Source organism: Dendrobates tinctorius, unplaced genomic scaffold (genome assembly GCF_039654945.1).
Source record: "Dendrobates tinctorius isolate UK_male_01 unplaced genomic scaffold, ASM3965494v1 ptg000082l, whole genome shotgun sequence".
NCBI lineage: Eukaryota > Metazoa > Chordata > Amphibia > Anura > Dendrobatidae > Dendrobates > Dendrobates tinctorius.
In genome coordinates, this window is record NW_027361750.1 from 16,441,749 (window position 1) to 16,468,772 (window position 27,024).

The 27,024-nt window shown below is 42.8% G+C and overlaps 1 protein-coding gene across 2 annotated transcripts in view; it reads right to left on the minus strand.

Annotated features, from left to right (window-relative positions):
• Positions 1-402: 402 nt before the first annotated feature.
• The window catches only part of CLVS1 (clavesin 1), a 109,770-nt gene continuing 83,148 nt past the window's right edge, over positions 403-27,024 (minus strand). For both annotated transcript variants that reach the window (XM_073583945.1, XM_073583946.1), the window contains exons 4-6: positions 13,336-13,446; positions 11,108-11,343; positions 403-3,504 (exon numbers count right to left, since the gene is read on the minus strand). In XM_073583945.1, coding sequence (XP_073440046.1) covers positions 3,417-3,504; positions 11,108-11,343; positions 13,336-13,446 — 435 coding nt within the window. In that variant the 3' untranslated portion in view covers positions 403-3,416. The remainder of the gene's footprint in view (positions 3,505-11,107; positions 11,344-13,335; positions 13,447-27,024) is intronic.

The window sequence follows — 27,024 nt, forward strand, 5'->3', positions numbered from 1 at the left end:
TCTGCCACAAAGAATTGAGGCAGTTCTGAAGGCAAAAGGGGGTCCAACCCCTTACTAGCATGGTGTACCTAATAAAGTGGCCAGTGAGTGTATATATATATATATATATATATATAATATAGTTTGACTTTTAAAGGTATGAAAAATAGGATAAAGGCACTTTATTGGATTTTAGCATTGATGGCTTATCCCACCAAATCAGCTGATGGTTCCCTTAATGTTTAATTAGATACAGTGGGGCAAAAAAGTATTTAGTCAGTCAGCAATAGTGCAAGTTCCACCACTTAAAAAGATGAGAGGCGTCTGTAATTTACATCATAGGTAGACCTCAACTATGGGAGACAAACTGAGAAAAAAAAATCCAGAAAATCACATTGTCTGTTTTTTTTCCTTTTATTTGCATATTATGGTGGAAAATAAGTATTGTGTACAGTCTCCTGTATTCTTCATATGTCTGGCCTGTGGGGTAGGATGGCAATGCAAAATCATTTTCTTACGAACAAAAACATCCAATCCCAACTATGTTTTGACAAAAAGTACATCATGTCTGCCAAACGCATGTGGGAAAACATATTATGATCTGATAAAACCAAGGTTAGACTTTTTGGCCATAATTCCAAAAGGTATGTCTGGCGTAAAGCCAATACTGCACATCACAAAAAAGATCATTATACCCACAGTGAAGCATGGTGGAGACAACATTATCCATTAGGGGTGTTTTTCAGCAACTGGAACTGTGGCTTTAGTTCCAAATATCCATTAATTTTGCATGAAAGCCTTAAAGCCCCTGCTAAAAAACTGAAGATGAAGAGGAATTCTACCTTTCAGCACAACACCAACCCTAAGCAATACCTAAGAATCATCAAAAGAATGGATTCGCCAAAAGAAGATCAAAGCTTTGGAATGACCCAGCTAGAGCTTAGTCCTGAATCCAATTAAAAATCTGTGGGTTGACCTGAAGAGGGCGCTGTACACAGGAGATGCTGTTGCAGTTCTGTCAGATTTTGGAGTGCTACTGCAAGGAAGAATGAGGAAACATTGCCAGCTGTAGTCATGCTGATAGACCCCAACCCCAAAAAATCTTAATACTGTCATGAATATAAAGGGTACATCAGCAAAATTTTAGTTTAAGGGTGTTCATATTTATGCAACTACATTAAAGGTGGAAAATGTTCTGAAATGAATATTCTTGGTATGATTTTATAACATAATACAAACCAAACCTGGAAAACCAGGGGTGTGTAGACTTTTTACATCAACTGCATACCATGTAGAAAAGAAAAGTCAGGATTATATGTTACAGGCAACATTTCTTGATGCTAAGGGATTTGCCACTGATAAAAGTAAACTTAATGTAAGGTGAATAGAAAATGCCATCGGTAATACCCAGGCCAAGACTGAGTTTGACAACCAGACAACTGAAAGTGGAATGCCTCAGCGGGAACATCCAAAAGGGTAGAAGCATAATAAGTGATTGAAAAAGGACATGAACACAATAAAGCCAAATGTGTCATCATAATGTAGGTTTTATATCATTTTAAAAAGCATTTGCAAAGGGAGGACAAACCATGAATTTATTCTATACTCTTTGTGGAAAAATGCACTGGAGAGATTTACTGATCCTGTATAACAGTGTAAACCAATGGAGGCAGACCGTGCAGCTGCTATGATTCCCGTGAGTTGGGAAAGTGGAGGGACCAAAGCTAAATAGCTGTGCCTCTCAGGTAAATACTTACCCCTTCAGTGGGTGTTGAGGTCAGGGTAAATTTTTAGTTGTATTCTCATTGGAGAAAAAAAGCAAGTTTCTTGCAAATTTGAGCGTTACGAGCACCGCTGTAATTGCTGGAGCAGCAGAAGACTCAGCGGTCAGAGCTCTTTCACCACTGACGACCCATGGAAGGTAGCGGTGATGACCTCTTAGAGCGCCCTAGCTTCACCTCCACAACTATTCAAACTTAGTGTAAGTAACATACTGACACCACTGCCAGTGCCACCACCTCTGTGCCCATTTTAACACGAATAGTGATTTGTTCCAGTGCCCTGGGTGGTTGTATAAGTAGGAATTTTTCATGAGGCCCCATGATTTCTACATGTACAGTGGCTGATGTGGGTGTATTTGAAGCATCATTAGACTCTAGTCTAGTTTTTCACCATTTTTTAAATCAAGTTTTTAAGTTATTCCTCATCAGTAGGACAGAGGATAACTTACTGCTGTCTTGGAGTCTCACCAGCTGGGACACCCACTGATCCTGAGAATAGGGTCCAGCAGTCTCCCATCTGCTTGGAGATGAGGTGAAGATGGGGCACCATCGCTCTATTCATTCTGGACGAGACTGCTGAAGAAGATGTCAGAGTACAGCATGTTGCTATCTCCGGCAATCCAAGAGACAATGAATGGAGCAGAGGTGCACACAGGGTTGGACTGGCCCTCCAGAGAACTGGAGGCCCTAGCTTCTCCTTCAGAAGAGTTCATAGTGCAAACCTTGCAGCTGCTATATGGCTTTTCAGTGGAGGAGAAAGATGGGCCCTCAGAATCAAATCCTCCGGTGGGCCCAATGTTCTTCAGTCTGACACTGGGTGCACATGCCCGACCTACGCTCTATTCAGATGGCACTCTGTAGAGCCAAATGTTCAGGATCCCTGAAGGTCCCAACAATTGGACCCTGTCCAGGGCAACATGAAGAATTTCAGGGAATTGTAAAAATCAGTAATGATAACCGGCATAACTAATTACATAAAAAAACTAATTAATGCAATGTCTTTTAATATTTAGTGTATAGTGGAGACCACCCAATCAGGACCTCAGGCAATAACGGGTAAACCTGCTTACATTCAGTCTGATGTGTGTACATGTGAATAGATGTGCGTACATTGGTACAAAAACATTCAATACACACTGGATCCAATTCCACAAGGCAAGAACAATTTCCAAAAAATGATAAGCAAAAAAATGAAAAATATGTTACAGTGTGCCAGGTATATGCGTCTATGATCACAACTAACCTGATCTCTTTAATAGATTCATTATTTAAACTTCAGATTTGCTTAAACTTTGTCATATTTTGCCAACTTTCTGCTGGTGATTTACTTGGTACCTCTTGGGATCCATAAGACATGGTATAAAAATACTGGCCATATAAGCTTTTCCCAGAAAATGCCCCCTATATATTTCCTTTACATTAGGCAGTACAGTATATGTCTTACTATATGGAGAGCTCTAATGCACTTTGTTAGGTCCTTTTTGGCAGTTACAGAATATTCACAGTTATATCTCCTGTTATTGGCACTATGGCAATGAAATTAAACAAGTCTTTGCACTTTGTCCAAAAAGCTGGTGAATATTTTGCAAAGTGACAGAAAAAGAAAAAAAAAGACTGTTGGTGATTTGTAAAGTGATTGCAGTGGTGTCCAGGAGATCAGTCCAGGGCGAGCAGCGGCTGAGTGTTCTCACTGTCTCTGTGGTCCTCGTGCATCAAAGTGCCAGGTTCTACCACAGATTGGGACCTGATGGAAAAGAAGAAACAGCATATTTTGTAATTCTATACCAAACTAGTGAAAATCAGAGATCTAGCTATAGGATGTGCTGAGACAACAATGACATGTGGGCCCTAGGCCCTAACGAAGTACATTGGCCTCTTCTAACATATGAATAAAAATGGTGCTAGGTATGTGGACGGCACTGTTTATTGATTATGTGTCGGAGTTCAGGAATTTCACATTTAATGTCAAATTAGTCATTTCGGTGAGTTTGCTGTCTGTGTGCACAACGGTCCGTAGTGTGATGGATGGAAGTCAACGTGGTAGTGGGCATGAGCAGCATGTAGTAGTGTTGTCTTTGTGGACTAGATTTTGCTAGTTTCAGTAGCTTGTAGCTATGTCTGTGTTGTAAATGAGAGTACCATGCTGCATACGGGTGCAATCATGTCTCCAATTTGTTGATATGACTGGCCCAAGAATTCCACATTTTTCCACCTACATTCAGAGGCCTCTTCGTGGTTCTGTCACTTTAACTGCAAGAATTGTATATCGTGCAGTGAAATCAATGGAGTCTTGAAATCAATGAGGTCTGTCAAACACGCTTCCACTTTAATGTACACCCATTATGAACAGAGGCCATATCGAAGATGTTACAAGTGCCTAAGCCATGGTAGAGGAGCACCATATCTAACTTTTCTGCAGAGACATTGATTTTTATGAGTATCCTAAAATGCTATAGTTTTTCTTAGTAGAAATGCAGTTTCTCCATATTATATCAAATCATTGTGGTACTGTCACGGATATACTGCAACAGAGAGGGGCTGGAGGATTGCCACTTCTGGTTAGAAGTATTCACTATCGTATTAAACAGTGCAGTTTTTTCCTTGCTAGCAGTGCAAGGGTTAATCTGTTCAGTTAAACCTCCTGGAGCTCTCCTACCTGGATTGCCTCTGCTGTTCAGTGTTGGCCACTCGTCTCTGCTATATATGCTGGACTATGGCACTTTGCTGGACTATGGCACTATGGCGGCCTTCTGCATTGCTGTAGACCCGGCTGCGGAGGGCTCTGCGGCCTCCGCCAGGCTGAGCGACGCCTCTGCCCACGTCCCCGAGCCACCCCGCCCGGCGGCGCCACGTCCGGTGTCGCCGGTGCAGGACCAGCTCGCTGCCGACGCTGCTGCGTTCCACCTACCAGCAGCGGTCTATTCCCTGAAGCCGGCCGCCGCTCCGGCCCCGTCCACGACTCCAGTTGCGGCCTGCCCCACAGCCGCATCTGCGTCACCCCTGGAGCCGGCCGCGGCCTGCTTGTCGACCCCTTCGGCCTATCCACCGGGACCTGGGGCTGCCCCTGCCCGCCGCCCAGCCCCAGCGGCTGCTGGGTTGCCGGAATCTGTGGTCGCCTCTGCCCCGCTCTCAACCCTGGCCGTGTCCCGCCCACCGGACTCCGGGGCCTACACCGGACCCTCCGTCCGGGTCGCGGAGGTCATACGGAAGAAGAAGGCCAGGGAGCAGGAGGTCTGGAACCTGGTCCATGAGAGGGGAGGCTGGCATGGTGGCTTCACGATCTATGGGGCGGCTCGTGTACACCAACCTGGAGAAGGGATACGGGTTCATTCGGGACCTCGCAACTGGCCAGAAGGTGTACATCAATGTGACCTCCATCCGTCATGGCCGGACGTTGCAGGAGGGGGACCTGGTATCGTACTACAGGGAGTACTGTCCCCATGGCTACTACGCGGTAGCCGTAATCGCTGAACCCGAAGACCATGAGCGCCCATAAAAAGGACCCCTAGAGACACTCCCTGTATCCCGGGAGCTCCACGGCTGTGGGGCCCCTTGCTACCGGCTAGATGGCCCGGACTGTCGGGATTTCGCTGCACCGTTGTGCAGGCCACAAAGACAGTTTTTCGTCCAGGTTAAACAAAAAACGTTCTTTATTGCTTTACCTTTTTCTCCTGACATAGCGGGGATGTGGGGGAGAAGATACTAATGCTAAAGGGAGGGGGAGCATTTATATTCCGTTTTAAACAAAGATGTTGTGAGAAAATGTTGTGTTGAAAAAAAAAAAAGAAAAGAAAAAAAAGAGGAAAACGGAAACGAAAAACAAAGGAAAAAAAAAGAAAACAGGGTTACTCCAGTTGAGTAACTCCTGTTGTTATTAAAGTAAAAGTAACAGTATGTTAAAGTTGATTTAATAAGTAGTGTGTTTAACAAAAAAAAAAGTGTGTGTAACAGGTCCCGGGTATGAGGTAAATGTGACGAAAACGCCTACCATGACTCTTTTTAAGTGAAGGACGAAGAGACGAGAGATATCGCACTAGACAGTGGTCCGTCAGTCAGGTCCCTGACACCATGGACACCCCAAAAGGATGGGCGGGCACCAGTGATGACCTGGTAGGCAACAGGCCTCGGTCCTGGCATTCCGGACAGCTGAAGGTAGTAGAAGGGGAGAGAGGGGAGAGAAGTGGGGGGTACATGCTGTAGAATAGTCCGGGTGGACCTCACCAACCTGAAAGGAGTTGTCACGTGGCATACGTGCCGGCGAGTAGCAGTAGGCTGCTCGGAGCATGATGCTTCCGGTTTGGTTCAGCCCCCGTGGGCAGCAGGTTTGGCCCAACGACCGGTCCGACAACAGACTGTGGACAAGCTTCAGGACGACGTAGGTAGGGCGTACGATTGTCGGGACGACAATGGACAAAGGAAGGGGGAGTGTGGGGAAGGTGACTTGACGCACAGACTTGACTGGAAGTAGGAGGGAACGGTTGGTGCACTATGGACAGAGATTGACAAGGACAGCAGGGTGATAGCTGGGAAAGACAGACAAGAGAGTGCAGTACCTAGAAATGACCACAAGATCGCAGGGGGGGAATAGTTCAGGACTCAACAGCAGCTTAGGGCTTGAGAAACGCTTAGTCAGGGGGGGCAGGGAGATAGGAATCCAGGAGGGGAATTCCCGGTGAGAGAGGGGATAAATAGGACTGGTTGGGGTTCCAGGCAGGCTAGTCCCGGGAGGCGCTCGGCGAAGAGCTCGACTAGGGGACTTGACAGGAAAGAGACAGTCAGGGGGTGGCCCTGACCCGACGGACCGCAGGACAGACGAGGCCCCGGGGGTACCGATTGGACGACGACCTCGAGCAGGTGAAGTGCTGGCGGTAGATTGGTCTAGGACAGCCCCAGCGAAAGATCCGCGAGGGATGTTACTTCGACTGGAGGAAAGGTGCAGGTACCCAGGCCTGGAGACGGAGAACTGTAAAGAGGCTGCGGTGCGAGGTTGTGGTCGTCAGGAGGACGACGATTAAAATCCTGAACTGTTACAACTGAACTCTGCCTCCGTCTTGTCCTTGCTTCGCCTGGTGTCTGTGTCGTCCTGACGTGGTAAGCAGTGGACCACCCCCCAGTCCGGCCCCTGCCACATATAGACCATATTAAAAGGTGTTGTCCACATTCTGCCTCTTTACAGAAACAAAGGAAAACTTTTCTAAATACATTTATTTACTTATTTGACCCTGTTTCCACTGTGAAGTAGTGGTCCCGTCATCCCACCTGTCTTCTACCCTTTACCGGTGATGATTTCTCCTTCCTGCCCCCAACCACAGAGGAACGTCAGTGACGTCACCCTAGAAAAGGGGTAGGGAATCTTTTTTCTGCCAAGGGCCATTTGGATATTTATACCATCCTTCGGGGGCCGTACAAACTCCGCCAACAAATTACATCCTGACTCTGGCACTGGTGTCATGATGTAATCTTTCATTGCATGCCCTTCAGTGTTCATTAGTGAACACTGCATGTGTGTGCTAACAGAGCAAGAAGAAATTAATGAGTTTGTGGCAATCAAAATACCCAAGAATGCGGTCCCTGAAAATCTGCCCAGGGGCCTGATAAAAGGTCATTGAGGGCTGTAAATGGCCCTGGGGCCTGAGGTTCCCCATCCCTGCCCTAGAAGGTCTCAGCAGCAAAATCAGAGGACTGCAAATGAGACATAAATCACATACCGTATATACTCCTGTATAAGCAGACCCGAGTATAAGCCGAGGCTCCTAATTTTGCCACGAAAAACTGGGAAATTGACTCGAGTATAAGCCAGGTATGCATTGTCCCCTAAACCCTATTCTAGTATGCATGGCTCCTCATCCCCATCCTTGTCTGCATGGCTCCTTATCCCCAGATTAGGTAGCAAAAAACAGATTTTCTTTAACAGATGCATAAGAGATATTGTCTAACAGCATTGTGCCAGCCAAGATCATTAAGAAAGGGCAATAATGTCTCCCTCCTGTACTATCACGTGTGCTCAGATGTTTGCCCTAATCTATATAAATGATCTCTATATTTCCTACAATTATGAAAACTGTACATAATAATCCCATGAAAAATCCCACAGACTTATGAAACAAGCAAGAATTTGGATCCCAGTACTATTCAGAGTGTAAACCATGCGGTGGAATATTAAATTGCTATTTTAATTGCCAACATGTCCTTGGTGTAGGTCAGTGCCATTAATCTGATTGCGAGTCACAGCTGCGACGGCAGAGCCACAGTTGTGCTGCAGGGCAGGCTGCTATACAACTGGGGATAGATAGATGGCTGCTTTCTTCCATTTATGTCATGTTATTTAGATATATAAACCTTGAAAATTATGCATCATGTTTGTGTAAGCCACAGCACGGTTTTGCAGCACTGATATGTCTTGTCTATTGGTTGGTAGAAGACGGGTGAAGCGGTTTTGTATGTGACCAGTGTTGTAATGGCTAATTACATTGTATCAGACCTAAATCTTTGCATTGGGTTATATATACTTTGTCCCAGCAAAGACATATGGTGTGTGTGTGTGTGTGTGTGTGTGTGTGTGGGAGGGAAGGGTAGACATTAAAAATGACCTAACACCAGTTTTACTGTATATCACAGTCACATATTTTTGTGCAATATGTAGTCATGCAAAAATGTGTGACATCTTTGTCCCCTTTCCCCCCACGCTCACCACTGTTCTAACTCAGCGTTGGATTTAGTGGTAATGGACAGGACTGGTCATGGCCTAACAAAAGTTATTATACCAGAAATTTGCTAATTGTCATCATCTAATTGTCCCCCTAAATCTCAATTTGTGGCACTTGAGCGGCCCCACATTTGCCTAATTTATTAACAGATTTTTTTTCTTAAAAATTTGGGGGCATTTTACGCCAGAGGACCTCTCATCGAAGTTTTCATATTATTCGGAACACAGAATGTAATTATGGCTTCAAAGAGGAATAAATTATTATTATTATTTTTAATACTGCCTCTCTATTTTGGAGATAGCAGCTATCAAAGTATTTTGCCTCGAATAAGTGGGTGTTATCAGAATTTTCACTGGGGGCGTGTACTTCTCCCTATATGATGCTGACCAATCATAAGCAGGCATCATCACTCAAAAGAACACGCCCCCACCACAGATTAGGTTTCTGAGTTTATGAGATGGACTGATATAGCCTTGATCTGGTCTAACCTCCTTGTCCTCTTTAAGACTGGGGAATGAATGCTGATATTAAATAAATGTTTACAATGGTCTTTCTTGGAGTGAAAACAGTTTCATAGTTGTAAAAAAACAAAGGAAGCAGGGATATAGATAAGAGAAACAGGGTTATTTTAGACAGTGTAGAAAATAAATCGAATTCGATGACTTTGATAGAAAATAGATAGTTAGGGATCCTTCACACATATGCATGCACACACAGATTTTCTCACCTTTTTAAACAATTGATTTTGGCTTTTTTATTTTCTAGTATTATATACCATATATTAGTCCCTTAAAGGGACCTGTCAAGTGATTCTTCCTGCTCAAACCATAGGCAGCATGAATCAGAGCCTGGTTGCACCATTTTAACCAGGTAAAGTCTGACACCACTCCAAGTTCTAGGTGGTTGAAGGTCTCCCACTGTGAAAGAAAATGGGAAGAAGCAGTGCCAGATTAGTCTTGCTTCTTCCTATAGTCCTCATCCGAGTTTGCCAGTTTTTTTCTGAATTGTGCAGTCAGGCTCTGATTCATATGGCTTGTGTTTTGGACATCATGAATCAGCTGATAGATCCTCTTTAAAGCATAGGTGATAATTTGCCAATTGGTGGGTGTTCAAATATAAGAACCTCCAGCGACCCTGAGAACAGAGCTCTGTCTGAAAAGAGCGGTGGCTGGACATGCTGGACATGCTCTGCTCAGTTCCATTCATTCTCTGTGGCATTGCCTGAGATAGCCAATTGCTGTTGTCCACGGTTTCCACCATGCCTTTAGAGAATGAATGGAACAGAGGTCCAGATTTCACTTCTGCTGCATTAAGATGAGGCTCTTCAGAGTCTTCTAAAGATTGGTGTGATCACAGCAGTCGAACACTTAGCGAGTAAGTTATCTCCTAGCCTCTCGATAGGGAATAGCTTAAAAAGTTGGTGGAACCCCTTTAAGCACAAGTAAACCCATTAAAGTTGCTCTAGATTTTTTACTTCAGGAGTATTAATAGTGCTGGCATCTTAGAGGATAGGTAGGGAGGAACTGAGGCACTACACCATGACATTACCAATAATTCAGATATGTGAGATCTGTTTTTGGTTCCCCAACTTCTCATTCCTAGTAACAATCAATTTTGCTCCTCTGTTAGGTACACTGCTGATATTGACACCATACACACATCTTACCAGAACCCATGATACCAGTGTTTTTATTCCTTTTGTACCAAACATACCTTTCACCCCTAAACTCTATGTACATAGGTTATTCGTGAGTCATAAAGCAAGAGTAGTAAGGGCTGCCCACCAGATTTCTTTATACATTGCACATGTGTGTGCACATAAAACAGCCATGAATCAAATATATTGGTTTGATAAAAGCATGTCTGCAATTTCAAAAACTTTCCCATATGAAAATAAAAAATAAAAAAGCCATATATACTAATAATAATGGGAACAGAAAATGGTGAGATATTTTGTGTGATGAAGAACGGTCTAACATTTCCCCTTTACATCTCCTGACTATTGACCAGATTGTCAATGGGGCCAGTAAAATGATGACCGCACACGGCGTCTATAGTCGTTATAATTAGAGTTGAGTGACTTTGGTCGGATCGGGTTTCGTGAAACCCGAATGAAACAAAATTTGAGTTGGATGAAACTGGTCCGACTAGGACAAAAAAAGTCGGAGTTTCGTCCGAAACCCGACCCCAATGCAAGTCAATGGGAAATAAAAGTCGGCATTGAGCGGATGACATTCATCCATTCAATGCCGACTTTTATTCCCCATTGACGTGCATTGGGGTCGGGTTTCGGACGAAACTCCGACTTTTTTTGCCCTAGTCGGACCAGTTTCATCCGACTCAAATTTTGTTTCATTCGGGTTTCACGAAACCTCATCCGACCAAAGTCGCTCAACTCTAGTTATAATGATTTCTTGGATCTCCATGTCTGATATCTCTTTCTCTTTTTTATATGTCTTCTCACCATTAATTTACTTAATATGGCTCACAAAGTGCAGAAAGATTGGGATCTCTGACTTGTAGCCCAGGAACTATTAGACACTGATGTATATGCTCACTTTTATGTTTTGTAAAGTATTGCTTAGAATAAAGGACTACTAACATGTTGGCCCTGGTTTTATATTGAGAGCAGATAATTACCTTTTCATGTATTTTGGAGAGCAGTCTCTGTCCACATTGCTGGGTGCGTACTTCACATGGATAGCATTGTAAGACGTGTGAGTATACTCATTTTCATCATTGTAATCAGGACCAAGAAGAGTCCTGGCCCAGGTCCCCATGTCATACGGAGGAAGGGTACCCCCAAATTCAGAGGGCAAACATTCTGGATGGATCAGCTGGTGCAGACTGTTGAGATTGTTACCATGGAGGAAAATCTGCAAATAAAAACAAATCATGTGAATATTACAGGAAAATTGTAATTACTCGAACAAATTTTCATCCATAACCATGCTCCATACTGTGTGTTATACTTCTAATAAATGTATTTCCTTGTATTTCTTTACTCTTACACATTTCTTTCTGACCAGGACTCCAGAAATAATGAGCTATCCTTAGCACCCCGCTGATATCTGGCCAACGCAGGAGCAGATTTCAGACACCCATCGATCTACAGGTAGAGCATCAATTGTTGAGTCCCGGACAATCCCATTAAGATCACATCTGCCATGTTGCCAGCTGCAATGCCAGATGCAACTAATGATAGTGAATGTGCCTGAGCAGAAATCCTAAAACGTAGATTTCTGTTGCCTGTTGGGTCGCAGTTACAGAAACCTTCAGACCTCAGCTTGTGTACACTACTGTTGGTTGTGATGTTGTAAGTAATAGCTCATGGACCTTATGGGAAATATCCAACATGGCCCCCAGCTGTCACGGGTCTTCTCATATAGGTCAAAGGGATCTTTTTTATCCCCCACCATCCCAGGCTCCACAGCAATTGCAACCCCTACACCCATTAAAGTTATGCCCCTGATGTTGTAGTGCAACCATGTGATCCTAAGTTGCAAGTGTGGTCTTAGCCTAACAGTTATTTAGGTGGGTTACAGGATGAGATTCTTGTAGAGCGATGACACCATGGCATCACAAATAATTACTTAGGTCGCATGATCATTTAGCCCTCTCACTGATTTATAGTGTATGACTCCTATTACTAAATTCTTCATGACAGTTACCTTTGAGTCCCTTCTCACCTCTTGTGATTTATTACTCTGTGCTACCTGAGTTGGTGCATACTTCTACAGCTTCACATAGCCCATGAGGAAGGCAGACAAGGTCACTTGTGTTTTTGCCTTATTCCCGAATCCCCATTTCAGCTGAATATACTGCCGCTATACTCGAACAAGCTCTCCGCTCTCAGGCTATGTTCACACCACATTTTCGGTCCAAGGGCTGTTTGTAAAAAAAAAAACCTGACAGCATTTGGGCCAATGTTATTCCATAGAGCTGTTCAAATGTCCGCATGCACAAAATCATGGCAAGCACTAGTCTCTCCTGTATTTGGGATGAGAGTCGCCTATTCAAGTCTATGGATGTGCAAAAAAATGGATCCTATGTTAATCATAGAATCATAGAATCATAGAATCATAGAATCATAGAATCATTCATATCGCATCCGATTTTTACTGATACATTGCAATTTTTTCTAATAGGGAACTGTATTTGGTCTTGTAAATTTTAATTAATGCTGACGTATAAAAGGATTCCATCTGGATGACACTACAGATGAAAAAAAAACGTCCTTTTTTTTCTGGATGAAAATTGAACGACTTTTTATTCAGTTGTGTGAATTTAGCCCAATGGAGAGATAAAAGGTTGGAATAGACCCATGGAGAGTAAGATATATCATCATCTGTCAACCATTAATGCACATTGGAATTTTTTTCTAATATGGGCCTTTTCGAAAATGTCTTTCTTCCACCTCTACCTCCTTATGATTTATTACGTCAAAGCTGAACAAATACGGCCGCAGGAACATAATGAAATTATAAAACAGAGCGCCTTCTGGTGTGGATAGAAATGCTTGATTCTGTACGGCAGCTGGACCTTTATGCAATCGTCTGTAATTACAGCTTCTGGTGCTGCCAGTAGTTTTAATATGTTCCCCCTTCATATCACAAATGAGTTTCTGACTGGTTAGTTCCTGTTCTTTCTAGAGATCAAAGATGCTCTCATCCCAAAGACTTAGACTGAATGTAATCCATTGCTATAGCTTTATTGATCAGATGCAGGCAATCTGCAATTTGCAGCTGCGACCACAACACACCATATGCCTTCATCTCAGAGGTCACCAGGAAAAACTGACTCAAAGAGGTCTCTGGAGATTTGGAGAAAGTCCAGGATGCAGCCTTCCACCAGTTTTTATGTCTTACCCTTTTTCTCGTCTTGTCTTTTAGGAAAGGTTTAATGATCGTATACAGAGCATGGATGTACCAAGGTTGATTGACGAAGTGGACACCTCCAAAACGAGCTGGAAAACTGTCCTAGAAGCGAGAGGAAAACAGACGCTCATTATCGGACATAAAAGAGTGGCCAGCTGGAGAGCACGGCAATCTGTGACACGCGTTTACTACAATTTTATCACTCAACCTAGTTATATTTCTGTGCGGATTAACTTAAAAACATACGAGTCGGTCCAGCAAAAAAAGGATGATGTGCTGACTCCTATGAAATATAACTCTTAGCATAGGCTAATCCTCGGAATTTACCGCATGCCCAATGTTATTAAGGATTACAAATAAGGGTAGGGGGAAAGAAAGGAAATAATGTTTGGTTCTGACTAAAAATTCATTCTATTTGAAAATTTTTAATATTTTATTTTACTATAATTAAATTGTATTTATTTTTTGAGAATAGTATTACAGAAAGGAAGAAGAAAATTGAAAACATTAACAAATATATTTCTTAAGATAGCAACGATTAGACAATTTCTAACAATACAATATTTATTATTTTAATATTTTATTTCTTAATTAAAATAAATGCATACAGATTTCTTACAGTGGCCATCAGAAGAAATTCACAGGTTTATATGCCTCCACTAGTATGCAAAGAACAAGCAATTAAAGGCGTTCTCCGAGAAATGTAATAAAATAAAAATATACGGTAACACATATTAAAATATTAAATATTTTTCTAAATACCTTTATTTTGCAAAAAAGGTATGCTTTATCTAGTGCACTCTTTCGGGATTTTAAAGATGGCAACTGTCACCTACACTATATCATTGTGCAGCCCATTCTAGATCTTAGAAGACCCATGTGAAGAACAAGGCAGGCGCACTAAAACGGTCAGTCTCATTGAGGTGCATGTTCAAGCTCCATCAGCTAAAGAAACGTTTTTATCTTCTTCAGTCCGGCTCCACTCAGTGTCCTGTCAGGTTGACTGAACAGAGGATTGTGAGTCCATGTGGCCTGATCAGGCGCTGCTCTGACTTGACTTCTGTCTTGCTCAGATGTTCTTCATGCAGTCCGTCCTACTACGTGTCCTCTGTAGTGTAGGATTGTTTGCAAATGATAGCAGTTGCCATCTTTTATATCCTGATATGCTGCCCTAGATAAAACATATTTTTTGCTACATAAAGATATATAGAAAAATGTTTAATATTTAAATGCGCATTTATTTTATTACATTTCTCAGAGAACCCCTTTAAGACGATACTCAAAACAAATTAGTAAAAAAAATACACCTATACAATTCCTACCAAAAAAAAGATGGAATTCAATAAGTTGCTAGGTACACAAGTTGCCTATAAGCCTATAAATGTAATATGGAAGGTATAATATCTCAGCCCTCCTGCAGATGCTGAGATACATTTATAATTACGTGTATGGGTATGAGATCCCAGAGCAGTAATAGGATTGTGTGGGCAGTCCAGCATTTTTATTATCGCAACACTACTGCTGCTAAAGGAATCAATTCTGCAGCCAATCACTGAGCGCAGCCATTTACGCAGCCTACATCGGCAGAGCCACTGAGCTCAGTGATTGGCTGCAGTGCTCTTATGCTATAGTCATGATGTCACCACTGCAGTCTGTAAACTAAGACCAGAGCAGTGACCGAGCTCAACACCAATTGCATCACTGATATAGCTGATGCCTGGAAATTGTCAATCTTTTTTTCTTGTGTGCTTTTGTGATCCTTGTCCTGGAGAATACTTTAGTACAGGGAAATTTCTAGCGTTCTATGTTCCCATAACATTTTCTACTTTTTACAAAATGTATTCACATGTAGAGAAGGGCAATATGTATTTACATGCATTAATACATGGGAATACATCTCCCTTTTTTAATATGTCCAGAAATATGTAAGCTGAGAGCACCATGATGTAGTGAAGGGAATCTGATTTCAGGGAAGTACATTTCAGAATCAGAAAAAAATTGCGTTATATTCTGAACTCTGCCAGTGAGTGAAGGGTGTCCAAAGTCAGATAGATGCAGATTCTTTTTTTTTTTTGCATTACGCGTTTCAGAGTTGATCCAACTCCTTCCTCAAATACATTAAAACAGGATATCACCTCTAACCTTTAAAAGAGTTAGTGATGATGTTAGGTCGGGGTCACATTTGCGTATGGCTTCCGATGCGAGTGCATCGGATGCGATATGCTAATGACCCTCGGCTCCTGCTCTGCTGCGAGCTGGAGCTGAGTGTCATGCAACTGTGCTTCGATCCTCTCGCACAGCTGCGGAGGCGGCAGAGAAACTAATTTCTCTATCTCCTCCATTGCCAGCGTTGGCATGTAGCGCGCAGCACTCGGATGGTATCTGAGTGATGTGCGCTGTGTCACTCGCACCCATATGCTTATATTGGTGCGAGTGCGCCGAGACTCAGCTGAGTGTCGGTGCAAATCGCAGCATGCTGCAATTTCACTCGGACGCTTAAAACGGACGAGAAAAATTACATTTATGGGAGCTGCCCCATAGATGAATACTGGTCCGAGTGCTATGCGATGTTTTATCGCATAGCATTCATCCGTATTCATCGCAGGTGTGACCCTGCCTTACAATTATTATCACACATGATAAACAACAATAAATACATTTAACAGCAGTTAGTTAATTTTAAAACACAACTAAAAAATTGCTAATAGTAATCGCCATCAAATTGTAACTTCTTATAGTGGTTATATTAACACATATATACATATATATAGCATGTTAAACTGGCCACATCCTAAAATAGCAGAAGCAGAGCTGAATACAATATAATTTTATTTTTTATTTCTCATCTTCTGTGCTTAGATATAAGCTTTTAAAGTTTATATGCTAATTTCTTCTTCAACCAAGGGGGCATTAGCATAGATTAATCTCTGCCGGCCTTTACTTTTACTCTTGCAATGCGATGACCAATCAGAAGCAGGAGCCATCATGCAGGGAAAAAAGTTAATGACCCCAGAGAATGTCAGACCTGGCTTTTTCTGAGTGAGACACAGAGTGGGGAAAGTATTTGATCCACTGCCGATTTTGCAAGTTTTCCCACCTACAAAGAATGGAGAGGTACAGAATTTTTATCGTAGTAGGTACACTTTAACCCTTTCCTGACATCCGACGTACTATCCCGTCCATGGGACCCGGGCCCCTATGCCCATGGACGGTATAGTACGTCTACCGCGATCAGCGACGCCCACGTGGTGAGCGCCGCTGATCGCGGCCGGGTGTCAGCTGATTATCACAGCTGACACCCGGCACAATTTGTCAGGGGCGGTCACGGACCGCCCCCGACACGTTAACCCCTTGCACACCGCGATCAAACATGATCGCGGTGTACCGGGAGTTAAAGGGGAGCATCGGCAGGGAGGGGGCTCCCTCCGTGCTTCCCTGAGCCCCCCACGGCAACGCAATGTGCAGCGCTGCTGCGGGGGGCTCCTTTCCTCCAGGCCCCCGAATCCAAGATGGCGACGGGGGCCTTCGGGGGCCTGCAGGAAGCTGGCTTCCTCAGTGCCTGCAAAGCGCAGGCAAGAGGAAGTCTTCTTCAATGCCTGTGACAGATTGCTGATCTGTCACAGTGATCTGTGATGTGACAGGACAGTGATGTCCCACCTGGGACTATGTAATAAAGTAAAAAAAAAATAAAAAAAAGTGTAAAAATAATTTTAAAAAAATCGCCAAATAAATTAGTAAAAAAAAAAAAATATTCCCCAATAAATTCATTTTTTGAAAATAAAAAAACCCCAAAACAATAAAAGTACACATATTAGATATCGCCGCGTCCGTAACGGCCCGCCCTATAAAACTGTCCCATTAGTTAACCCCTTTAGCGAACCCCTTAAAAAATAAAAATAAAAAACGAAGCAAAAAATAATGATTTATTATCATATTGCCAAACAAAAAGTGTAATAACGCGCGATCAAAAAGACGCATATAAATATCCATGGTACCGCTGAAAAAGTCATCTTGTCCCGCAAAAAACGAGCCACCACACAGCATCATCAGCGAAAAAATAAAAAAGTTATAGCTCGCAGAATAAAGCGATGCAAAAATAATTATTTTTTATATAAAATAGTTTTCATTGCATAAAACCGACAAAACATAAAAAAACGACATAAATGAGGTATCGCTGTTATTGTACTGACCCGAAGAATGAAACCGCTTTATCAATTTTACCGCACGCGGAACGGTGTAAACGCACTCCCCCAAAAGAAATTCATGAAACGCTGGTTTTTGTTCATTCTGCGTCCCAAAAATCGGAGTAAAAAGCGATCAAAAAATGTCACGTGCCCGAAAATGGTACCAATAAAAACGGCAACTCATCCCGCAAAAAATAAGACCTCACATGACTCAGTGGGTCAAAATACGGAAAAATTATAGCTCTCAATATGTGGTGATGCAAAAACTATTTTTACAATAAAAAGCGTCTTTTAGCGTGCGACAGCTGCCAAAAATAAAAACCGCCATAAATAGTAAATCAAACCCCCCGTTATCACCCCCTTAGTTAGGGAAAAATAATAAAATTAAAAAAATGTATTTATTTCCATTTTTCCATTAGGGTTAGGGTTAGGGCTAGGGTTAGGGCTAGGGTTAGGGTTAGGGCTAGGGTTAGGGCTAGGGTTAGGGCTAGGGATAGGGTTAGGGCTAGGGTTAGGGCTTGGGTTAGGGCTAGGGTTAGGGCTGAGATTAGGGTTAGGGGTGTGTTGGGGTTCGGGTTGGAGTTAGAATTGGGGGTTTCCACTGTTTGGGCACATCAGTGGCTCTCCAAATGCAACATTGCGTCTGATCTCAATTCCAGCCAATTCTGAGTTGAAAAAGTCATATGGTGCTCTTTCCCTTCCAAGCTCTGCCATGCGCTCAAACTGTGTTTTACCCCCACATGTAGGGTATCAGCCTACTCAGGACAAATTGCAAAACAATTTTTGGGGTCCAATTTCTCCTGTTACCCTTAGGAAAATAAAAAATTGGGGGCAAAAATATCATTTTTGTGGAAAAAAATGATTTTTTTATTTTCACGTCCGAGCGTTATAAACTTCTGTGAAGCACTTGGGGGTTCAAAGTGCTCACCACACATCTAGATAAGTTCCGTGGGGGGGTCTAGTGTCCAAAATGGGGTCACTTGTGGGGAGTTTCAATAGTTTAGGTACATCAGGGGCTCTCCAAATGCACATGACACCCGCAGACCATTCCATCAAAGTCTGCATTCCAAAATGGCACTGCTTCCCTTCCGAGCCCCGACGTGTGTCCATACAGTAGTTTTCTCCCACATATGGGGTGTCAGCGTACTCATGACAAATTGGACAACAACTTTTGCGGTCCAATTTCTCCTGTTACCCTTGGGAAAATGAAAAAATTGGGGACTAATTGATCATGTTTGTGGAAAAAATACGATTTTTTTATTTTCATGCCCGGGCATTATAAACTTCTGTGAAGCCCTTGGGGGTTCAAAGTGCTCACCACACATCTAGATAAGTTCCTTAGGGGTTTTCGTTTCCAAAATGGGGTCATTTGTGGGTGTTTCCACTGTTTAGGAACATTAGGGGCTCTCCAAAGGCAACATGAGACCCGCAGACCATTCCATCAAAGTCTGCATTCCAAAACGTCACTACTTCCCTTCCGAGCCCTGACGTGTGTCCATACAGTAGTTTTCTCCCACATATGGGGTGTCAGCGTACTCAGGACAAATTGGACAACAACTTTTGGGGTTCAATTTCTCCTGTTACCCTTGGGAAAATAAAAAAATTGGGGACTAATTGATCATGTTTGTGGAAAAAATACGATTTTTTTATTTTCATGCCCTGGCATTATAAACTTCTGTGAAGCCCTTGGGGGTTCAAAGTGCTCACCTCACATCTAGATAAGTTCCTTAGGGGGTGTAGTTTTCAAAATGGGGTCATTTGTGGGGGGTTTCCACTGTTTAGGTACATTAGGGGCTCTCCAAAGGCAACATGACACCCGCAGACCATTCCATCAATGTCTGCATTCCAAAACGTCACTACTTCCTTTCCGATCCCCGACGTGTGCCCATACAGTAGTTTTCTCCCACATATGGGGTATCAGCATACTCAGGACAAATTGGACAACAACTTTTGGGGTCCAATTTCTTCTGTTACCCTTGGGAAAATAAAAAAAATGGTGACTAAAAGATCATGTTTGTGGAAAAAATACGAATTTTTTATTTTCATGCCCGGGCGTTATAAACTTTTGTGAAGCACTGGGGGGGTTTCAAAGTGCTCACCACACATCTAGATAAGTTCCTTGGGGGGTCTAGTTTACAAAATGGTGTCATTTGTGGGGGGTTTCCACTGTTTAGGTACATCAGGGGTTTTCCAATCGCGACATGGTGTCCGATCTCAATTCCAGCCAAAAATGTCAAATGGCGCTGCTTCCCTTCCGAGCTCTGCCATGCGCCCAAATAGTGGTTTACCCCCACATGTGGGGTATCAGCGTACTCAGGACAAATTGCACAATAACTTTTAGGGTGCTGTTACCCTTGGAAAAATAAGAATTGAGGGTGAAAAGATCATTTTTGTGGAAAAAATATGATTTTTTAATTGTACGGCTTTATGTTATAAACTTCTGTGAAGCCCTTGGGGGTTAAAAGTTCTCACCACACATCTAGATAAGTTCCTTAGGGGGTCTAGTTTACAAAATTGTGTCATTTGTGGGGGGTTTCCACTGTTTTGGTACATCAGGAGTTTTCCAATCGCGACATGATGTCCGATCTCAATTCCAGCCAAAAACGTCAAATGGCGCTGCTTCCCTTCCGAGCTCTGCCATGCGCCCAAATAGTGGTTTACCCCCACATGAGGGGTATCAGCATACTCAGGACAAATTGCACAATAACTTTTAGGGTCCTGTTACCCTTGGGAAAATAAAAATTGGGGTGAAAAGATCATTTTTGTGGAAAAAATATGATTTTTTAATTGTACCGCTGTACGTTATAAACTTCTGTAAAGCCCTTGTGGGTTCAAAGTTCTCACCACATATCTAGATAAGTTCCTTGGGGGGTCTAGTTTCCAAAATGGGGTCACTTGTAGGGGGTTTCCACTGTTTAGGTACATCAGGGACTCTCCAAACGTGACATGGCATCCGATCTGAATTCCAGCCAATTTTGCATTGAAAAAGTCAAACGGCGCTCCTTCCATTCTGAGCTCTGCCATGCGCCGAAACAGTCGTTCCCCCCACAAATCAGGTATCAGCGTACTCAGGACAAATTGCACAATAACTTTTGCAGTCCAATTTCTCCTGTTACCCTTGGTAAAATAAAAAAAATTGAACCTGAAATATTTTTTTTGTGAAAAAAAGTTAGATGTTCATTTTTTTTTAAATATTCAAAAAAAATTCCTGTGACGCACCTAAAGGGTTAATAAACTTCTTGAATGTGGTTTTGAGCACCTTAAGGGGTGCAGTTTTTAGAATGGTGTCACTTTTGGGTATTTTCTATCATATAGACCCCTCAAAGTGGCTTCAAATGTGATGTGGTCCTAAATATAAAATGGTGTAAAAATGAGAAATCGCTGGTCAACTTTTAACCCTTATAACTTCCTAATAAAAAAAAATTTTGGTTCCAAAATTGTGCTGATGTAAAGTAAACATGTGGGAAATGTTAGTTATCAAGTTTTTTGTGTGCCGTATCTCTGTGATTTAAGCGCATAAAAATTCAAAGTTGGAAAATTGCAAAATTTTCAAAATTTTTGCCAAATTTCTGTTTTTTTCACAAAAAAACGCAAGTTATTTGAATGAAATTTTACCACTAACATGAAGTACAATATGTCACGAGAAAACAATGTCAGAATCACCGGGATCCATGGAAGCGTTCCAGAGTTATGACCTCATAAAGGTACAGTGGTCAGAATTGTAAAAATTGGCCCGGTCATGAACGTGCAAACCACCCTTGGGGGTGAAGGGGTAAACTGAGACAGACATAATCTTTTAAAAAATCCAGAAAAACACACTGTATGACTTTTACATAATTGGTTTGCATTTTATTGCATAAAATAAGTATTTCACACAATAGAAAAACAGAACAATATTTGGTACAGAAACCTTTGTTTGCAAATACAGAGGTCAGACGTATCCTGTAGTTCTCGACCAAGTTTGCACATACTACAGGAGGGATTTTGGCCCACTGCTCCATACAGATCTTTTCCAGAGCTTTCAGATTTCAGGGTTGTCACTGGGCAACATTGAGTCTCAGCTCCCTCCAAAGAATTTGTTAGATTCAGGAGGGCTGCCAAAATATTTTTCAAGCCACCACCACGACAAGGTAGACTCTTTTGGCTGGGCCCTACTTTACTCTAACCTATTAAACATTTCTTAAAATATTCAAAATCTTGCAATACATAACCCCATCCATCCTCCCTTCAATAAGATGCACTCGTCCTGTCCCCTTTGCAGAAAACCACCCCCAAAGTATGATGCTTCCCCCACGCTGCTTCACGGTTGGGGCGGTGTTCTTGGGGTTGTACTCCTCCTTCTTCCTCCTCCAAACATGGCAAGTGGAGTGAAAACCAAAAATTTCTATTTTGGTCTCATCTGACCACATGACTATGTCCCATGCGTCTTCTGGATCATCCAGATGGTCATTGGCGAACTTCAAATGGGCCTGGACATGTGCTGGTGTGAGCAGGGTGACCTTACATGTTCTGCAGGATTTTAAACCATGACAGCGTAGTGTGTTCCTAACGGAAATGTTTGAGACTGTGGTCCCAGCTCTCTTCAGGTCATTGACCAGGTCCTGCCGTGTAGTTTTGGGCTGATATAAGACCTTTCTCAGAATCATCCTTACCCCACGAGGCAAGATCTTGCATGGAGCCTCAAGCCAAGGAAGATTGACAATTATCTTGTGTTTCTTCCATTTTCTAATAATTGCACCAAGAGTTCTGTTTTCTCGCCAAGTTATTTGTCTATTGTCCTGTAGCCCATCCCAGCCTTGTTCAGGTCTACAATTTTGTTCCTGGTGTCCTTAGACAGCTCTTTGGTCTTGGCCTTGGTGGAGAGGTTGACTTGTGATTGAGTGTGTGGACAGGTGTCTTTTATACAGGTAACGAGTTCAAACAGGTGCAATTAATACAGACAATGAGTGCAGAGTAGGAGGACTTCATAAAGAAAAACTAACAGGTCTGTGAGAGCCAGAATTCTTGCTGTTTGGTAGGTGAATAAATACTTTTTTCTGCAATAAAATACAATTTAATTATACAAAAATCATAAAATGTGAAATTCTGGTTTTTAAATTTTTTTATTCAGTCTCTCACAGTTGTAGTGTACCTGCGATAAAAATTACAGACATCTCAATTTCTTATAGGTGGGAAAACTTGCAAAGTCGGCTGTGTATTAAATACTTATTTCCCCCACTATAACACCTCTGTATCTACAGTTATACTCTTACAGCATTCTCAGCTCTGCTGTACTCATTCCAGAGTGCCTTGAGATGAAAGATGCAGACGCATCTGAGCACTTCAATGCATACAAGCTGTCCCTTGCCAGCTTTAAGTCCACGCTCTCTGCCGCAAAACAAACTTACTTGGCATCTCTCATCCTCCCTGTCTCACAACCCTAAACAGCTCTTCAACACTTTTAATTCTCTACTCCGTCCCACAGCACCTCCTCCCCCTCCTCTCATTTCTGCCGAAGACTTTGCCTCCTTCTTTAAGCAGAAGATCAACACGATCAGACAAAACTTTGGCCCGCAGCCCTCAATGCCCTTCTTAGCCGCTCAGCCCTGTTCTGCAAAAGCCAGCATCTCCACCATGACAGAAGATCAGCTCTCCACCCTTCTGTCAAGATCACACCTCACCACTTGTGCCCTTGACCCACTCCCGTCTCACCTCATCCCTAACTTGGCCACAGTCCTCATCCCATCTCTAACACACCTTTTCAACCTTTCACTTACAAATGGTGTCTTTCCCTCATCCTTCAAACATGCCTCAATCACACCCATCCTCAAAAAGCCCTCCCTTGACCAATCCTCTGTGTCTAACTATCGCCCAATATCTCTTCTCCCTTAGGCCTCAAAACTACTGGAACAGCATGTATATCTTGAACTGTCCTCCCACCTCTCCTCCTGTTCCCTCTTTGACCAGTTACAATCTGGCTTCCGACCGCATCACTCAATTGAAACTGCCCTAACTAAAGTCACTAACGACTTACTAACTGCCAAGAGCAAGCGACACTTCTCTGTCCTCCTTCTGCTGGACCTGTCCTCTGCCTTTGACACCGTAGACCATTCCCTCCTGCTACAGACTCTCTCATCTCTTGGCATCACAGACCTGGCCCTATCCTGGATCTCATCATACCTAACAGACCGAATATTTAGTGTCTCCCTCTCACACACCACCTCCTCACCTCGCCCCCTGTCTGTTGGTGTTCCCCAAGGCTCTGTCCTAGGACCCCTACTATTCTCCATCTATACATTCGGCTTGGGACAGCTCATAGAATCCCACGGTTTGCAGTATCACCTCTATGCCGATGACACGCAGATCTACCTATCTGGACCCGACCTCGCCTCCTTACTGACTGAAATCCCACAATGTCTGTCTGCTATCTCAGCCTTCTTCTCTGCTCGTTTTCTCAAACTGAACATTGACAAAACAGAATTCATCATCTTTCCCCCATCTCACTCTACCCCTCCACCAGACCTATCCATCAATGTCAACGGCTGCTCTCTTTCCCCAGTCCCGTACGCTCGGTGCCTTGGGGTGATCCTCGACTCTGCGCTCTCTTTCAAACCACATATCCAAGCCCTCGCCTCCTCCTGCCGCCTCAAACTCAAAAATATTTCCCGGATCCGCTCATTCCTCAACAATGAAACCACAAAAACACTAGTGCATGCTCTTATCATCTCCCGCCTCGACTACTGCAACCTCCTACTCTCTGGCCTCCCCTCTAGCATTCTGGTTCCGCTCCAGTCCATCCTCCACTCTGCTGCCCGACTAATCCACCTGTCTCCCCGCTATTCCCCAGCCTCCCCCCCTATGCCAGGCCCTTCACTGGCTTCCTATCGCCCAGAGGCTCCAATTCAAAACCCTAACTATGACATACAAAGCCATCCACAACCTGTATCCTCCATACATCTGTGACATGGTCTCTAGGTACCTACCCGCACGCAACCTTCGATCATCTCAAGAGCTCCTTCTCTACTCCTCCCTTATCTCTTCTTCCCACAACCGCATACAAGACTTCTCCCGTGCTTCCCCCATACTCTGGAACTCCCTGCCGCAACACATCAGACTCTCACCATCAATGGAAACCTTCAAGAAGAACCTGAAGACCCACCTGTTCCGACAAGCCTACAGCCTGCAATGATCCTCGGTCTACTGAACCACCGCACGACCTGCTCTACCCTCTCCTACTGTATTCTCACCCATCCCTGTAGACTGTGAGCCCTCGCGGGCAGGGTCCCCTCTCCTTATGTACTTGTGTGTCCCTTGTCTTACACATGTTTACTATACTTGTCTATATTTCCCCTTTTCACATGTAAAGCACCATGGAATAAATGGCGCTATATAAATGCATAATAATAATAATAATAATAATAATAATAATGCAGAGATATTTGTAATGACACACAGCTTTGCTCAACTACCATCCCCTCCTAATATTCACATTAGATACAGCAAGTAAGATCAGTGATGAGAGCAGGGCTGTGTGTCACAACATGTCTCACACAGAGAGAGTCGGGTATGAACTGGGGAATGTTCTATTTTTGCCCCTGCTTGATGTCTCCTGCTATTATTGGTCAAATTCATGAGGGAAAAAAGGCAATGCCCCTAAAAATGAATCTCTGATATTGCTCACTTAGTTGAAGGCAAAAATAGCACATACGTTAATATCTCTGGGATGGGAAATTAATAAATAAAAACCATGTTATACTCAGCTTTGCAGCCACTATTTCATGATGTGGCCAGTTTAACCTTGTATAACTGGTGAAATGTCATTTTAAAGCAGCATTGGAATGTTTAGATTGTTGATGCTGACTATATAACCTGCAGATATCACATATAACTGCTATCATGAAAATGTTTACAAGTAAATTGACAATTTGTCAGACATTTCTTTAATCAAATATTTGCTATGCAGTGTGAGTACAATGCAGCAGACAATCCAATGGCTTTCATGTTGCTTCCTCACCCACACAATCCCTTAGGTCCCCAGTGAAGCCACCTGAAAAAAAACTATCCAGAAAATAAACAATGCCTGTGCATAATTCAGAGCCCTAATTCCCAGTGAATCCCCTAACATGCAAAATAGGAACAATTAAAACATTGAGTAGGAACCTCATATCAGTATTCTGTAAGCATTGTTAGGCTATGTGCGCACGTTGAGTATTTGCTTGCAGAAATTTCTACAAGGTTGCTGCATCTATTGGCAGGAAAAATGCTGAGGCAAAAACACACGTTTTTGCATGCATTTTTGCCGCAAATTTGTATGCGTTTTTGCATACATTTTTGTACAGCAGTGAATGCTTTTTTGAGCTAAATAAAGATATTTAAAAAAAAAGGTTTTGGATGTAATTTATTGGTTCGACACCAGCTTTTTCATGCTGATGCAGTGACATCACAATAATGGGATTAGGGCTTGGTGTCAGCAGCTGTCATTGACACCAAAGTCTAGGCTTATTAATGAAAAGGTGTCAGCCTGACACGCTCATTACTAAGCCGATAAGCCAACACAAACGCACACACAAACACACACACACAAACCTACACACACTGTCACCAGCCTATGTAGGAGTGTTAACAGAACGAATGTACATAGGCTGTAACCTGACAGCAACTGTTAATTTTAAAGGAAAAAAATGGTATGGGGTCCTGCGTAATTTTAATAACCAGCAGAGGGAAAGCCGATGGCTTGAAATAGAGGTTTATAGCCTGGGAAGGGGGTAATACCCATGGAGTTTCCCAGGCTATTAATATCAGCTCACAGCTGTATACTCAGCCTTTACTGGCTATTAAAAAAAAAATGATGTGTGGTCCCCCTATAATTAATAACCAGCAAAGGCTATGCAGACAGCTGCAGGCTAATATTAATAGCCTAGGAAGGGGTCATGGATACTGCCCCCCAGGTTAAAAACATCAGCTCTCAGCCGCCCCAGAAAAGGTGCATCTCTAAGATTTATTTGTCTGCCCTTATTCACAAACCAATGTCAACTTTGACACATGATAAGGTTTTTAATCCTAGACAGTTTAGGACCTCCCCGATCAGAGTCACCTTGACGACGGTGGGATGGCTTTTATGCTATATTTGATCAAATACAGTATTACTAAGAACTCTGAATTATTTAGATGCAGTTTTTGCCTTTTATTTATTTAATTACAGCAGAGTTTTTCTCATTCTGTCTTTTGTAGGTTTTGTATGCTTTATGGCCAATGTGAACATGTGTTTATGTGCTGCATGTATATCCACTAAAACCAAGCTCAATCTTTGTATTTTTTTAATGAAGATAGGAGGCAAAATTTCTTCCAGGCACCGCACGCCTCAAAGCCTGGAAGAAATTATTAACATAAAGAAAGGATATAACAGTTCTCAACATCAAGACCATTAATATGAGGCATACAGGTAGGACTAGTGGAACATTTCTGTTACCTGTATACCCTATTAATAGGTTATGTACGTCCGTGGGAGTGAAAGATT